The sequence below is a fragment of the Pipistrellus hanaki genome, assembly GCF_964339955.1.
Source record: "Pipistrellus hanaki genome assembly, chromosome: 3".
Taxonomy (NCBI): domain Eukaryota; kingdom Metazoa; phylum Chordata; class Mammalia; order Chiroptera; family Vespertilionidae; genus Pipistrellus; species Pipistrellus hanaki.
The window spans coordinates 97496293-97510386 of record NC_140505.1 but is presented as its reverse complement, the minus strand read 5'-3'; the positions used below and the strand labels follow the sequence as shown (position 1 = coordinate 97510386).

The 14094-nt window shown below is 40.2% G+C and overlaps 1 protein-coding gene across 4 annotated transcripts in view; it reads right to left on the bottom strand.

Annotated features, from left to right (window-relative positions):
• The window catches only part of ZMYM2 (zinc finger MYM-type containing 2), a 152375-nt gene that overhangs the window by 34862 nt on the left and 103419 nt on the right, over nucleotides 1–14094 (bottom strand). For all 4 annotated transcript variants that reach the window (XM_084878529.1, XM_084878528.1, XM_084878527.1 and 1 more), the window contains 2 exons: nucleotides 4271–4436; nucleotides 3360–3394 (listed from right to left, as the gene is read on the bottom strand). In XM_084878529.1, the coding sequence (XP_084734655.1) occupies nucleotides 3360–3394; nucleotides 4271–4436 (201 nt within the window). The remainder of the gene's footprint in view (nucleotides 1–3359; nucleotides 3395–4270; nucleotides 4437–14094) is intronic.

Here is a 14094-nt window from a genome sequence, read left to right as displayed (position 1 = left end):
ACCAAACCAGTGATGAAAAAAATTGAACCGTTTTCTTACACCTTATACCAAACAGCTGTTGCCCTTAAAACCCCTCCTCAGCCCCTACCTTAGGTTCTGCCTTTGCAGTTCAACCAGATTAGGTTCTGACTGGTCAGTTTCTATGCCAGTCAGCATCTCCAGGCCTATCTCTGGGCCTGATATAAGTGGCGGGGTTGAGTAGCAGCCCTCAAGGAGGCACAGAGAGAAACAAAGGCACGGCTACTGGCAAAGCCGGGAGAGAGAGAGGCAACAGCTGATTAACAGCTGCCATGGAGGCTGGGGACCAGACCCTGCCTCTCTCTCAGCAGGCCTCTCTCTGGACCTGATCAGCAGCCCCCATGGTAGTCAGTGCTGGATCACTGCGCTGACACTGGCTGTAGTCAGTGCTGGGTCACCACAGCAACCCAGCACTGACTTCTGGTGTTCGGTCAAGCCTTGGTCATTACAGACCCTGGCTCTTTATATATATAAAGATTAGCACCTTACTGTTGGCAGAGCTGCAGGATGTATACCAGGCAATGCACTGTGGGGTGAGAGCTCTTGACCTTGGTACGCCCCACAGACAACAAAAGAGAAGTGATGGAGTTTATTCTGCAGACAAGGAAGACATCAATGAGGGTGGCAGGGTGACATCTACCTCAGAAGCTGGGCTCTGGCAACTTGCCATGACAGCCATTTTCTCTCCAAAAACAGCTTCACATTTTAACTAAATCTTGTCTGGTGGGTTTTCACCTCACATCTTTTCAGTGTCTTAATGTAAGGTGAAAATACAGTGGTGCTTCAATTGAAGGCTTTGCTCAGGCATAGGGTCAAATGCTTCTGTGTCATTAGCAACTTTTCCCAAGGCAAAATTCCATTCTAATATTTTGGCTGCTGTTGGGAGTCTTAAGCTGACTTTCATCATTTAATCTGATGCCTTGTTTTGCCATCTTGTCCAGGTTTTCATTAGTAGGCTCTACTGCTTTCTCTGTCAAAACTTACTCCACATCTTCTTTCTGGGTGTACCATATTGTTGACTCAGGAACCCTCAACTCACAGCTAACTGACTGAAGCTTAAATAGCAACATAGGAATCTCCTCTAAAAGGCACATCACAGCATTTTGGTACCTAGGCCCAATAGTCAGCACTTCAGTGCTATGATCAGAGGAACTTTTAAACAGCCAAATCACCAACAAAAAGCATAAAAATATGAAAAACATGCACTAATCATAGACTGAAAAGGACACTGGTATACTATAGAATGAGAAAGACAAGAAGGTAAAGCCTCGCCTTGTTCAACCTGGCGAAGGATGCATTTACGCAAGTCACATTATTCATCACTCTGCACATGTCTGCAAGTGACCTGGAAAGTGCCATGGGGCCCTAGCTGGTTTGGCTTAGTGTATAGAGCATGAGCCTGTAAACTGAAAGCTCCCAGGTTCCAGTTAAGGACACATGCCCTGGTTGGAGGCTAATCTCTAGTAGGGGGTGTGTAACAGAAAGCCAATCGATGATTCTCTCTCATTATTGATGTTTCCACCTCGCTCTCCTTCTCCCTATCTCTCTCAAATATTGTTTTTAAATATTTTTAAGCCGAAACCGGTTTGGCTCAGTGGATAGAGCATCGGCCTGCGGACTGAAAGGTCCCAGGTTCAATTCCGGACAAGGGCATGTACCTTGGTTGCAGGCCAATCCCCAATAGGGGGTATGCAAGAGGCAGCTGATCAATGATTCTCTCTCATTGATGTTTCTAACTCTCTGTCCCTCTCTCTTCCTCTCTGTAAAAAAATCAATAAAAATATTTAAAAATATATATATATTTAAAAAAAAACAAAAAACACTTACATAGCCTATCTAATAAAGAGGGAATATGCTAATTGACTGCCATGCCCTCAGAGATGGCAGTACCCAGTCACCTCAGCCCCACCAACACAGCAGGAGTGCAGCATGGTTGGGCCTGTGCCCAGGTGGGTCCAACTGTGCCATGCACCTGCCTTCAGAGTCCTCCAGTTCCTTCAGCCCCCAGCCACCCAGGACCGGCCCGAGGCACAGGCAATTCTCAGATGGCGGCTGCCCAGCCCCCTAGGGTGAGCCTGAGTTGCAGGCACGCCTCAGATGGCAGCTGCCAAGGCACCCAGGGCCGCTGGAGGGTCAGGTAACCAGGGCGACAGAGTCAACAGCAGCAGATGGGGCCTCGCCTTCCCTGATCATTAGGATGCCTCCTGCCCCTGAGGGCTCCCAGACTGTGAGAGAGGGCAGGCTGGGCTAAGGGACCCCACCTCCAGTGCATAAATTTTCATGTTCCAGCCCTCGAGTTTAAAATAAGGTTGGGAAGTAGCCTCATAGCTACATAAAGATAACAAAACAGGGAATGATCACCTTTATGTTCCTCAGCATAAATCAAAGTTCCTGATATTAAAATCAGCTAATTCAGTCCTGGCCAAGGGGCTCAGTTGGTTGGAAGGTCATCCCATTAACCAAAAGATTGTGGGTTTGATTCTGGTCAGGGCACATACCTAGGTTTTGGGTTCAATTCCCAGTCAGAGTGGGTATGGGAGGCAACTGATAGATATTTCTCACATCTTTTCTCTCTCAAAATCAATAAAAACTCACAAGGCCTAGCTCCCACATAGATCTTCACATTCCTATTTCAGAAACAAATGCACAAAGCCATTAATGAGCTGTCCCAGCCCTTCCTTTCACCATTATTTCCCAGGATTCCACCACAGGTTCCCCTTTAAGCTTTTACCTAAAAAATCTGTTCTGCCAAATATGCATGCCCTTTGCATATTATCATTCCTTTTCATCCAGTCTATCTTCTCAACTGTTTAGAAGCTTTCTTACAGCCACCAGGAACAGACACAGGCAATCATTTCAACCATTTTTGCTACTGTCTTCAAGATGCATCTATTATGAGTGCTTCACAAGATGGGGAGGGGTCATAATTATTAACCTTTATATTCCTTAGCATGTATGAAAGTACCTGTTTTAGTATCAGGTAATCCATTTGAATACTTCAACTGTCCCAACTGAGGAAAGTAAAGAATCTTTTATTATTACAATAAGATTAAATTGAACTGATTATTTTTTTATATTCCCACATTAAAATTATCAATATGCCAAAACCAGTTTGGCTCAGTGGACTGAGTGTCGGCCTGAGGACTGAAAGGTCCCAGGTTAGATTCAAGGGCATGTACACTGGTTGCAGGCACATCCCCAGTAGGGGGGGTGCAAGAGGCAGCTGCTTAATGTTTCTAGCTCTCTATCCTTCTCTCTTCCTCTCTGTAAAAAAATCAATAAAATATATAAAAATAAAAATAAATTATCAATAGTTATCATTTTACTTAAACAATACTTACCATCATTTTGGATCGGGACATCTGACAACCCTGATCTGAAAAATAAAATATAAATAAATTTTAAATGAGACAAATATCACTTTCTTCAGAATTTCCTACATCTATTTTTGTCATTAAATTTTAATGTTTTAAAATAATTACTAAGTAAATATTTTAAGCTATTTTCAGTAATGAATATATTTGAGAGCTGAAATACAGAGCTAAATAAGTGGAGTTAACTCTTTTCCCATTTTGTCCCTGCAGAAAACCACACACAACTTTGGAGGTAACAGTCCCTTCGAGATTTAACTCTTAAGTAATGCACAGCTCCTAAAGGGCTTTTGTTGCTCCTCCCATACAATTTTCTAAAAATGGGTTTCATTTAAAATTTCAGGTGACACATAATAGGTGGATGAATCTTATAGAATTTTTTGTTATAATTCTGTTTAGCTTCTCTGCAATTTCAACTAGACTATATTTCTTCAACTAACATTAAAGATTTTAAAGAGAATTAAATAAAAAGAAACACATCAGCACTAACTGGTTTGGCTCAGTGGATAGAGCATTGGCCTGCGGACTCAAGGGTCCCAGGTTCGATTCCGGTCAAGGACAAGTCCCTTGGTTGCAGGAACATCCCCAGTAGGGAATGTGCAAGAGGCACCTGACTGATGTTTCTCTCTCATCGATGTTTCTAACTCTCTTTCCCTCTCCCTTCCTCTCTGTAAAAAAACAATAAAATATATTTTAAAGAAAGAAAGAAAGAAAGACATCATATAGGATACTTCCACACAAGGAAACTATGGAAGTTTCTATTAAAATATCTCCAAAATCAACTATTCGTTTATAATTATGTACTTTGAATTCAGATCTATAAAACTAAAGGTTAAAGTACAGATTTTTCAAGTTGCACAGGACTCTAAGTTATGACATACCGTAATGCAAGTTTTCAGGTCCTTTCTGAGTTGTCATGTTAGGCTCATTCTGCTGGCAATAGAAACGCAATAAGCAATGCTGGTCACAGAAATGCTTCATTTCCCCACGCCACTGCACACGCTCGTTAAGAGTTCCTTGAGATTTACAACAGTCACACCTTGCAGCCTTAATAAAAAAAGAAAGGTACCAAAGATTTGAAATACAAGGTTTAAAAAGTCATGTATATCTTTTAAAAGATTTCTAAAAGTTTATTAGTAATCATTGTAATATAAGTCATAAATATCCACAATAAAAGTGAAAAAAGTAGCCATTTTCCTCATTGTTAAAATCCTTTTCTACACTTACCAGAAGTCAAAGAACAGAATTACCAGAAGTCAAAGAACAGAATTACAAAGATATGATAACCAAAAGGAGTAAAAAATAGTAAGCCAAATTGACACAATACATGGTAATATTTTAAAATAATTTTGAGGGACATAAATATACTGGCAGAAGTCTCCTACAATCATAATACATTGAAATCTCTGATTAGTGAACAGATAATAAATCAATTTTAAAAAGTTGCACAAGAGCAGATAAATTTTGAAGCTCTTCTGATGAGAAAATCATGGATGTTGCCTTGAAGTATTTTTGTTTCTCAAGAGTTTAATATAATAAATTTGAAGAGCATTAATAAATACACTGATTTTATTTTAATAAGAACTTTAAGTTCATGTTTTAAAACACTCAATGTTTAAATAATTAAAAAACAATTATGTTTTAAGACAACAAAAATGACCTACATCTAGGAAATCACCCCTAAATGGTCTATAATTTCATATACAAAATAAAACCAATTAAAATTCATCAACTTTATGATAATGAATAAACAAGGATTTTTATATTTTTAGTAATCCCATTTTACCAAGCATTTCCCCATTTTATACATCTTTATTTTTGTATTACATATGTCCTCCTTTTTCCCCCCACTGACTCCTACTATACCCTCCCTCTTTTCCCCCTCACCCAGGCCTTCACCAACCTATTGGCTGTGTCCATGGGTTACACATACATCCCATCAACCCACTCTCCGGATCTTCTCCTAAGATTTCAGTCTATTCTATGCTTCTATGTCTCTGGATCAATTTTGTTCCTGAGATTCCACATGAGTGAAATTGTGTGATAATTGGCTTTCTCTGATTATTTTATTTAACATAATAAGCTATAACATCTCACTTAACATAATACTCTCCAGGTCCCTCTGTTACAGGATTCCAAGGCAGGAAGATTAGGGAAACTGATACTCTCATCCTGAGTCTTTTGTTCTGAGGTGGATCTCTTGTAGACAGCATATATATGGGTAATGTTTTCTTATCCACCCAGTTATAGTTATTCTGTTTCTTGCTTGGAACATTAACATGTAAAGTTATTGATATGTACTAATTTATTACCATTTTAATTCTATTTGCCTAGGTTGCTAGCTCTCTGTATTTCTTCTCATTATAGCAGTTCCTTTAGCATTTCTTACAGTGCTGGTTTTATTGTGATAAACTCATTTAGCCTTTTTTTTTTTTTTTGTCTGGGAAGATCTTTTTTTTCACCATCTATTTTGAATCTAGCCTTGCTAGGTATAATGATTTTGGTTTTCATTATCTTGGAAACTTCAGGTCTTTCTCTTTTGGCCTGCAGAATTCCTGATGAGAAACCAGCTGAAAGCCTTCTGGGAGTACCATTATAGGTAACAATTTGCTTTGCTCTTGCTGCCTTTAAGATTCTTTCATTTTTGCCATTTTAATTATGTCTGGGTATGGGCCTATTTGGGTTCCTCTTTCTTCGGGTTCTCTATGGCCCCCTTGAATTTGTGTGACTCTATCCTTCACCAGGTTACGGAAGTTTTCTGTCATTATTTCTTCAAACACGTTCTCTATCCCTTGCTCACTTTCTTCTCCTTGAAGCACACCTATTATGCAAATATTGTTACATTTCATATGGTCCCACAGCTTCCTTAAGCTGTCCTATTTTCTAGTTGTTGTCTTTTGTTTGTGTTTGGTTCTCTGAGTTTTCTTCTATCCTATCATCCACTTTACTAGCCCAATCCTCGGATTTCCCTAATCTGCTGTGTATTCCTTACACTGTGTTCTTTAATAGTATTATATCATTCTTCAGTTACTATATCTTTTCTCAAGCTGTTGAGCATATTTGCCATCATTATTTTAAACTCTATGTCTTATTTCTTATCTCCATTTCATTTAGCTCTTCTTCTGGATAATTCCCTTGTTCTTTCATTTCGGGCTTGTTTTTTTTGTCTCCATATTTGGCTGCCTGTTTGGGTTTGTGACTATGTACTGGGTAGATCTGCTATGCCTCTCAATTTCTAGTGCAGGACAGTGGCAAACACTATTTCTAACTAATTAGATCAGGCAAAGACTCAAAGACTCCAGATATCAGCCTCTGCCTGCAATCTGATTGGATTCAATCTTGAGTAGCCTCATCTACAGGTGGAATGAGAGGTTTATCAACAATGTGGGGAAAGCCAAAACCGGTTTGGCTCAATGGATAGAGCGTCGGCTTGGGGACTGAAAGGTCCCCGGTTCGATTCCGGTCAAGGGCATGTACCTTGGTTGCAGGCATATCCCCAGTAGGGGTTGTGCAAGAGGCAGCTGATCGATGACTCTCTCTCATCGATGTTTCTAACTCTCTATCTCCCTCCCTTCCTCTCTGTAAAAAATCAATAAAATATATTATAAAAAAAAAAAAAAAAAACAACAACAATGTGGGGAAAATGCTTCTGCCTGGAGGCTATTATCAGTCTCTTAATGGAACTCAGAAACTCCACAGGGTGGGGCAACTGTATTACCTCCAGGCAAAAATTGCCTAGGTAGGAAAGGTCTGCCTGAGAAAGATGTCCTCCACAGCTTGAGGGAATGACCCAGCATTGGAAATAGGGGTGTCTGCCCTTTGAGTCCCAACCCTCGCTTCTGCCCACACATCTCCAATCCACTCCACCATCTCTATGCCAGAGCCCAAGGAGAGTGCCTGCACATGAAATTTTGGGTGTGTGCAATTTAAGAGGATGCCTGCATTTCCAGCCATCTGTCCCTTTCAGGCCTGGTCCTCCTAACTGCCTTCCCCTGTTGGCCTGAATGTCCACAACTGCTTCTCCCTGCCAACTATCTTATGGTGGCCATCTTTGACCACATGGGGGCAGCCATCTTGTATATTGGAGTGATAGTCAATTTGCATACTACCTCTTTATTATATAGGATTATTATATAGGATACTCAAAGAAAGATGAAGGAATTGAAGGCTTAACATTCTAATCATTGAGTGTAAACAGTGCAAAAAGATGACAAAAGCGAAGTTGTAGCAGGCTATCTCAGTCATTGAGTTACCTGATACATAAAAGCTCATCATCATACCTAATAACAGACAAACATGTAAAAAAGACTGTACCTCCGCTACGGCCACAGCCAATCAGAGTATGCAAATTAACCCAACAAAGATGGCAGTTGATTTGCATATGTAGGCACCCAGCAGCCTGGGTCCCAGGAACTTTTTCAGCTCTCAGGTCACTCCAAGGTAGGCTCTGCATGGGTCCTGAGTAACCTGGGAAGGGCCTGAGCCAGGGGCAGAGCTGGCGATGGGAGGGAGCTGGGGGGCCCCCTACCCAAGCCCCAAGCCTAGGTCAGAGGCTTTGGGCCTTGTCAGTGGCGGAGCCGGGAATGGGAGGCGATCAGCGATCGGTGTGAACTACTGAGGAAACACCTTTTCTGACCATTCATTGGCTAAGCTCCCTGTATGCCACTGGTAATATTCTTAGTAACTTGGGTATAAGAATCCAAAAAGGTAATCTAAGATTTTCCCACCACACTCCTGGGGAAAAAAAATGAATGTCTGCTGCTGGAGGGCTAAGAAATGTCATATCCTGCCCTAGCCGGTTTGACTCAGTGGATAATGCCTCAGCCTGCAGAGCACAGGGTCCAGGTTTGATTCTGATCAAGGGCATGTACCTAGGTTTCAGGCTCCTCCCTGGCTAGGGCCCAGGTCAGTGTTCAAGCAGGAGGCAACCAATCAAAGTGTTTCTCTCACTTTGATGTTTCTCTGTCTTTCCCTCTCTGTTCCACATTCTGTAAAAATCAATGGAAACATATCCTCAGGTGAGGATAAAAAAATGAAGAAAGAAATGTCAATTCCTATGAAAGACACATCTTGATAATGTCTAAAGAAAGCTGTCATTTTTTCATGGTGAGGGAACTGGAGTCTGTGTTGATGAAAACACCTTGGGGATGGTGCCTTCCCCTGATCAGCCTGGTTGCCTCCCACAAAGGGAGGCCAGACTGCAGCTTAGGACATTCCCTCAGGGTTCCCAGTATGTAAGAGAGGGAAGGCTGGGCTGAGGGACCCCTCTTCCCCCCGCAGTGCACGAATTTCATGCACCGGACCCCTAGAGTTATATACTCTCTGTAATCCTTACATTACTGGAAACTAAGGTCTAAGTAGGAGAATTAACTTGCCTAAGGCAAAATATTAAAAATGTAGAGACAGGATTCAAAGCATACTATCCATCAAGTTATAAAGACAATGGAACCCAGATCAGTTTGGCTTAGTGAATGTAGCATCACCCTGTGGATGGAAAGATCTTGGGTTCAATTCCAGTCAAGGGCATGTACCTTGGTTGTATGCTCGATCCCCAGCCTTGAGCATGCAAGAGGCTACCAATTGATGTGAGACACATCTATGTTTCTCTTTGTCATTCACCCTTTCTTCCACTCTCTCTTAAAAATAAATAAATCAATAAACACAATAGGAAAATATCCTCAGGTGAGCATATTTCACAGACCTAGAACAAACTCTGCAAAAATTCATAAGGAATTTTAAAAACCCCAAATAGCTGTAGCAATCCTGAGAAAGAAGAACAAAGCATGAGGGATCACAATACCAGTTATCAAGCTATATTACAAAGTCACTGTTCTCAAAACTGCCTGATACTGGCTTAACCCTACCAGACTGCTGCACCGATTTTTCGGTAATTTCTGAATCTTCCGCTATACCACTGTACCTAATTTTTGGTACTTTGCCTAGTACGGGAAAAAAAAAAAAAAAGTGTCACAAACTAAAAAATAACCAACCAATCGTGGTCAAACCTCATGTTTAGCCATTGCAAATGTCTGCCCCCATGTATTTGAATTGACTTTGTGTGGCTGGACGTGAAAAAATTCTGAAAATTCACATTGAAATTAGCGGCTGATGAACCAAGCACTTCAACAAGAAAGCGAAGTATGTCTAAGTTTATCACAGTCCAACAGGTGATCGATACTTTGGTTGATTCAGACTCTGAGGAATCAGAATTTCATCAAGAATACGCTTCCAGCCGAAACCGGTTTGGCTCAGTGGATAGAGCGTCAGCTTGGGGTCTGAAGGGCCCCGGGTTCGATTCCGGTCAAGGGCATGTACCTTGGTTGCGGGCACATCCCCAGCAGGGGGTATGCAAGAGGCAGCTGATCGATGACTCTCTCTCATCGATGTTTCTAACTCGCTATCTCTCTCCCTTCCTCTCTGTACAAAATCAATAAAATATATTAAAAAAAAAAAGAATACGCTTCCAGTCCAATTGATACAGACAGGGAGAGATCGAGTGATGAGGAGAATCTTGAACCTTATAGATCTAAAGCTAAATAGTTAGTAAGAGAAGGAGGGGTGTCCTTGAGGGAGATCTACCCTGTTTCCCCGAAAATAAGACAGTGTCTTATATTAATTTTTGCTCCCAAAGATGCACTAGGTCTTATTTTCAGGGGATGTTTTATCTTTCTATGCGCTAGGTCTTATTTTCGGAGGATGTCTTATTTTCGGGGAAGGTCTTATTTTCGGAGGATGTCTTATTTTCAGTGGTGATGAAGGTTGGACAAGAAATTTTGTATCACCAAATACAGATCTGAATTTCAATGAGGATGGAAAAAGCCCAGTGACATTTCTGGATCTATCACGGAGGAGAGTGAACCAATTGACTTTTTATCCTTGTTTTTGGATGATACTTTCTGGTAAAATTTGACAGAGAAAACCAACCTCCGGGCCCTCCAATTACATGGAGCAAAGCCCAAATCCTACAATGCCAAAAATTTCAAGGATGCCACAGTGGAAGAAATGAAGGCTTTTCTTGGGCTGAGGATCTATATGGAATACTTATGTATAAAGCCCAGCTATCGGATTATTGGACAAATGAGGGCTCTGACTTTATTGGATTTACTCCCGGATTTCGAAATGTTATGATTCGAGACAAGATACTTGGCCCTTTGGAGTTTTTTAATACACATTATTGATGAGGAAGACACAGATATTGATAAAGACAGATAGAATTTATAAAGTTAGACCTTTCTTGGAAAGTCTACTCCCCAAGTTTCTCCACTTTTTTCTGCCAAAGCAACATTTGAGCCTAGATGAGGGGATTATCCCGACAAAAATCCACTTGGCCATCAAGCAGTATATCAAGGATAAGCCCACAAACTGGGGCATCAAGACTTCCCTTCTCTGTGAAGGTGAGACTGGCACATTTTGAATGCAGAAATCTACGCTGATGCTGCACCAATGCCTAAAAAAGATGTGGGAAAATCTAAATAAATACAGTAGGAAATACAGTCGCTCGAGTGCAATGAAAAATAAATCTCATGTGCTTGTCATGGCCCGGTTCTACAACTCTGTAACCCTTGCTAAATATGCACTGTCAGAATTACACAAGGAATTTTGAGAACCCTGCAGCAAAACAAGAAGCAATTTCCTAAGTTGCTGAAAAGTATTAAAAAAAACTTGCTAGGGGTGACAGTTGCTTTCTATGCCAAGAAAGTGTAACTTGTTTAATTTGGCAGGATAGAAAGCCCATCACATTTATTTCAAACTACCACGATCCAGCCCAAAATGTAGTAATAATCAGAAGAAATAAAGATGGCAATGTGCAAGAAATACAGATGCCACAGTTGGTGAAGGACTATAATAAATATATGGGTGGCTGTGACAAAAATGACCAGATGACCCGCCTTCATTACTCCTGGCCTTGGCAGCTTTTCATAAGTTTTGTTATGAGGGCCAGTTATAATTCTTATATCTTGTATGTTTCAAAGCAGCAAGCTGCTTCAAAAAAAAAAGCCAGTTTATTTCACCAGATATACTCAGAAACTGTGCCTGCAACTTAATGGTGGATACAGGACATCAGCCCACCAAAGGAACCTTGCCCTCAATAGATGACCCCAGGCAATCATTTTCCAGAGATTCCCCCTGGAACATTGTCTATAATCATATCTATGTTGTGTGTATGGAAAAGCACTCTAGGTACAACGAGCAAAATTCTGGAGTGTCTTACAAAAACAATTCATGCAAGAAGGTGAAGAGCAACATCTGGTGCTCACTTTGCAAGAAGTACCTCTGTGTGAACAAAGCTCATCCTGCTGGGTGGATTGGCACAGAAAGGTGGAATATTAGGCTATGAAAGGTAGACCTATTTTCTACAATGTTTCCAAGTTCCATCTTATTCTAACCACTTATTTGCATGTAACTAACATTTTTCTATATCATGTTGATTTTTTCTCTTTAATCCTCAAAAGCCCAGCTATAGGGGACAGTTAGGTTCAGGGACTCAGGTCTGGTAGGGTTAAGAACAAACATAATGACCAATGGAACCAAACAGAGAACCCAGAAATCAACCCAAGCCAATATGCTCAATTAATATTTGAAAAAGGAGGCAAGAACATACAATGGAGTCAAAACAGTCTAAATGGTATTGGGAAAATTGGTCAGATACATGCAAAAAAAATGAAACTAGACCAACAACTTACACCATACACAAAAATAAACTCAAAATGGATAAAGGACTTAAACATAAGACAGGAAACCATAAAAATACTAGGCAGCAGCCGAAACTGGTTTGGCTCAGCGGTAGAGCGTTGGCCTGCGGACTGAAAGGTCCCAGGTTTGATTCCAGTCAAGGGCATGTACATTGGTTGCGGGCACATCCCCGGTAGGGGGTGTGCAAGAGGCAGCTGGTAGATGTTTCTCTCTTATCGACGTTTCTAGCTCTCTAGCTCTCTCCCTTCCTCTCTGTAAAAAATCAATACAATATATTAAAAAAAAAAAAAAAAAAAAAAAAAAAAAAAAAAGAAGAAAAAAAGATAAAAGAAAATCCTCTTAAAAAAAAAAAATACTAGGCAGCAAAATCTCAGACATATGCCAAAGCAATTTCTTCACCGATACCGCTCCAAGGACAATGGAAATTAAGAAGAAAATAAACAAATGAAACTACATCAAAATAAAAAGCTGCACAGCAAAAGAACCCATCAACAAAGCAATAAGAAAGCTCATTGCATGGGAAAACATATTTGCTAATGTTATCTCCAATAAGGGTTTTATCTCCAACATTTACAGGGAACTCATACAAAACTCAACAAAAGGAAGATAGATAATCCAATCCAAAAAATGGGCAAAGGACCTAAATAGTTACTTTTCAAGAGGACATACAGAAGGCCAATAGACACATGAAAACATGCTCAAAATCACTAATCATCCAAAGATGCTAATCAAAACAACAATAAGGTATCATTTCACACCTGTCAGAATGGCTATGATCAACAAATCAACAAACAACAAGTGCTGCTGAGGATGCGGAGAAAAAGGAACCCTTGTGCACTGCTGGTGGGAATGCAGATTGGTACAGCCACTGTGGAAAACATAATGTCATTTCCTCAAAAAATTAAAAATGGAACTCCCATTTGACCCAGTAACCCCACTTCTAGGAATATATTCCACAAAATCAGAAACACCAATCAGAAAGGACATATATACCCCTATGTTCATAGCAGCACAATTTACAATAGCTAAGATTTGGAAACAGCCTAAGTGCCCATCAAAAGATGAGTAGATTAAAAAGCGGTGACACATCTGCACAATGGAATACTACGCTGCTAAAAATAATAATAATAATAATAATAATAATAATAATAAAAATAAAAAAAGAAGGAACTTTTACCATGTGCAGCAGCATGAATGGACCTGGAGAGCATTATGCTAATCTCACTCATATGTGGAATATGATGAACAACATAGGCTGATGAACAAAAATGGTTCCAGAAACAGAGAAGCACCAAACATACTGTCAAGCCTCACAGGGAATGCAGGGGAGGCAGGGGGGATGTAAAAGATCAACCAAAGGACTTCTATGCATGCATATTAGCATAACCAATAGACAAGGGCACTGGGGTGGTGGAGGCTTGTGCTGGAGGGTTGGAGGAGGGAGTGGCCAAGCAGGGGTCAATGGGGGAAAAAGAGACATATGTAATTCTTTAAACAATAAAAAAAGAAATAAAAATAAATAATGCCGAAACCGGTTTGGCTCAATGGATAGAGCGTCGGCTTGGGGACTGAAAGGTCCCGGGTTCGATTCCGGTCAAGGGCATGTACCTTGGTTGCGGGCATATCCCCAGTAGGGGGTGTGCAAGAGGCAGCTGATCGATGACTCTCTCTCATCGATGTTTCTAACTCTCTATCTCTCTCCCTTCCTCTCTGTACAAAATCAATAAAATATATATAAAAAAATAAATAAATAAAAATAAATAAATATAGATAAGTATTTTTTACACTTCAAAAAAGCAATAGAAAAATATCCTCAGGTGAGGATTAAAAATAAACTAATTTAATTTTTTTTTTAATTTAAAATAAATAAAGACAATGGAAAGACAAAATGAGTTAATGTGAATAGTCAGAGAATCAAAATCCTAATATAAAATGCTGGAGGAAGGTTCTCAATGTAACATCTAAAAGCCAAATCAATTTGTATAAAATACTCCAAGTATTTCATTGACTC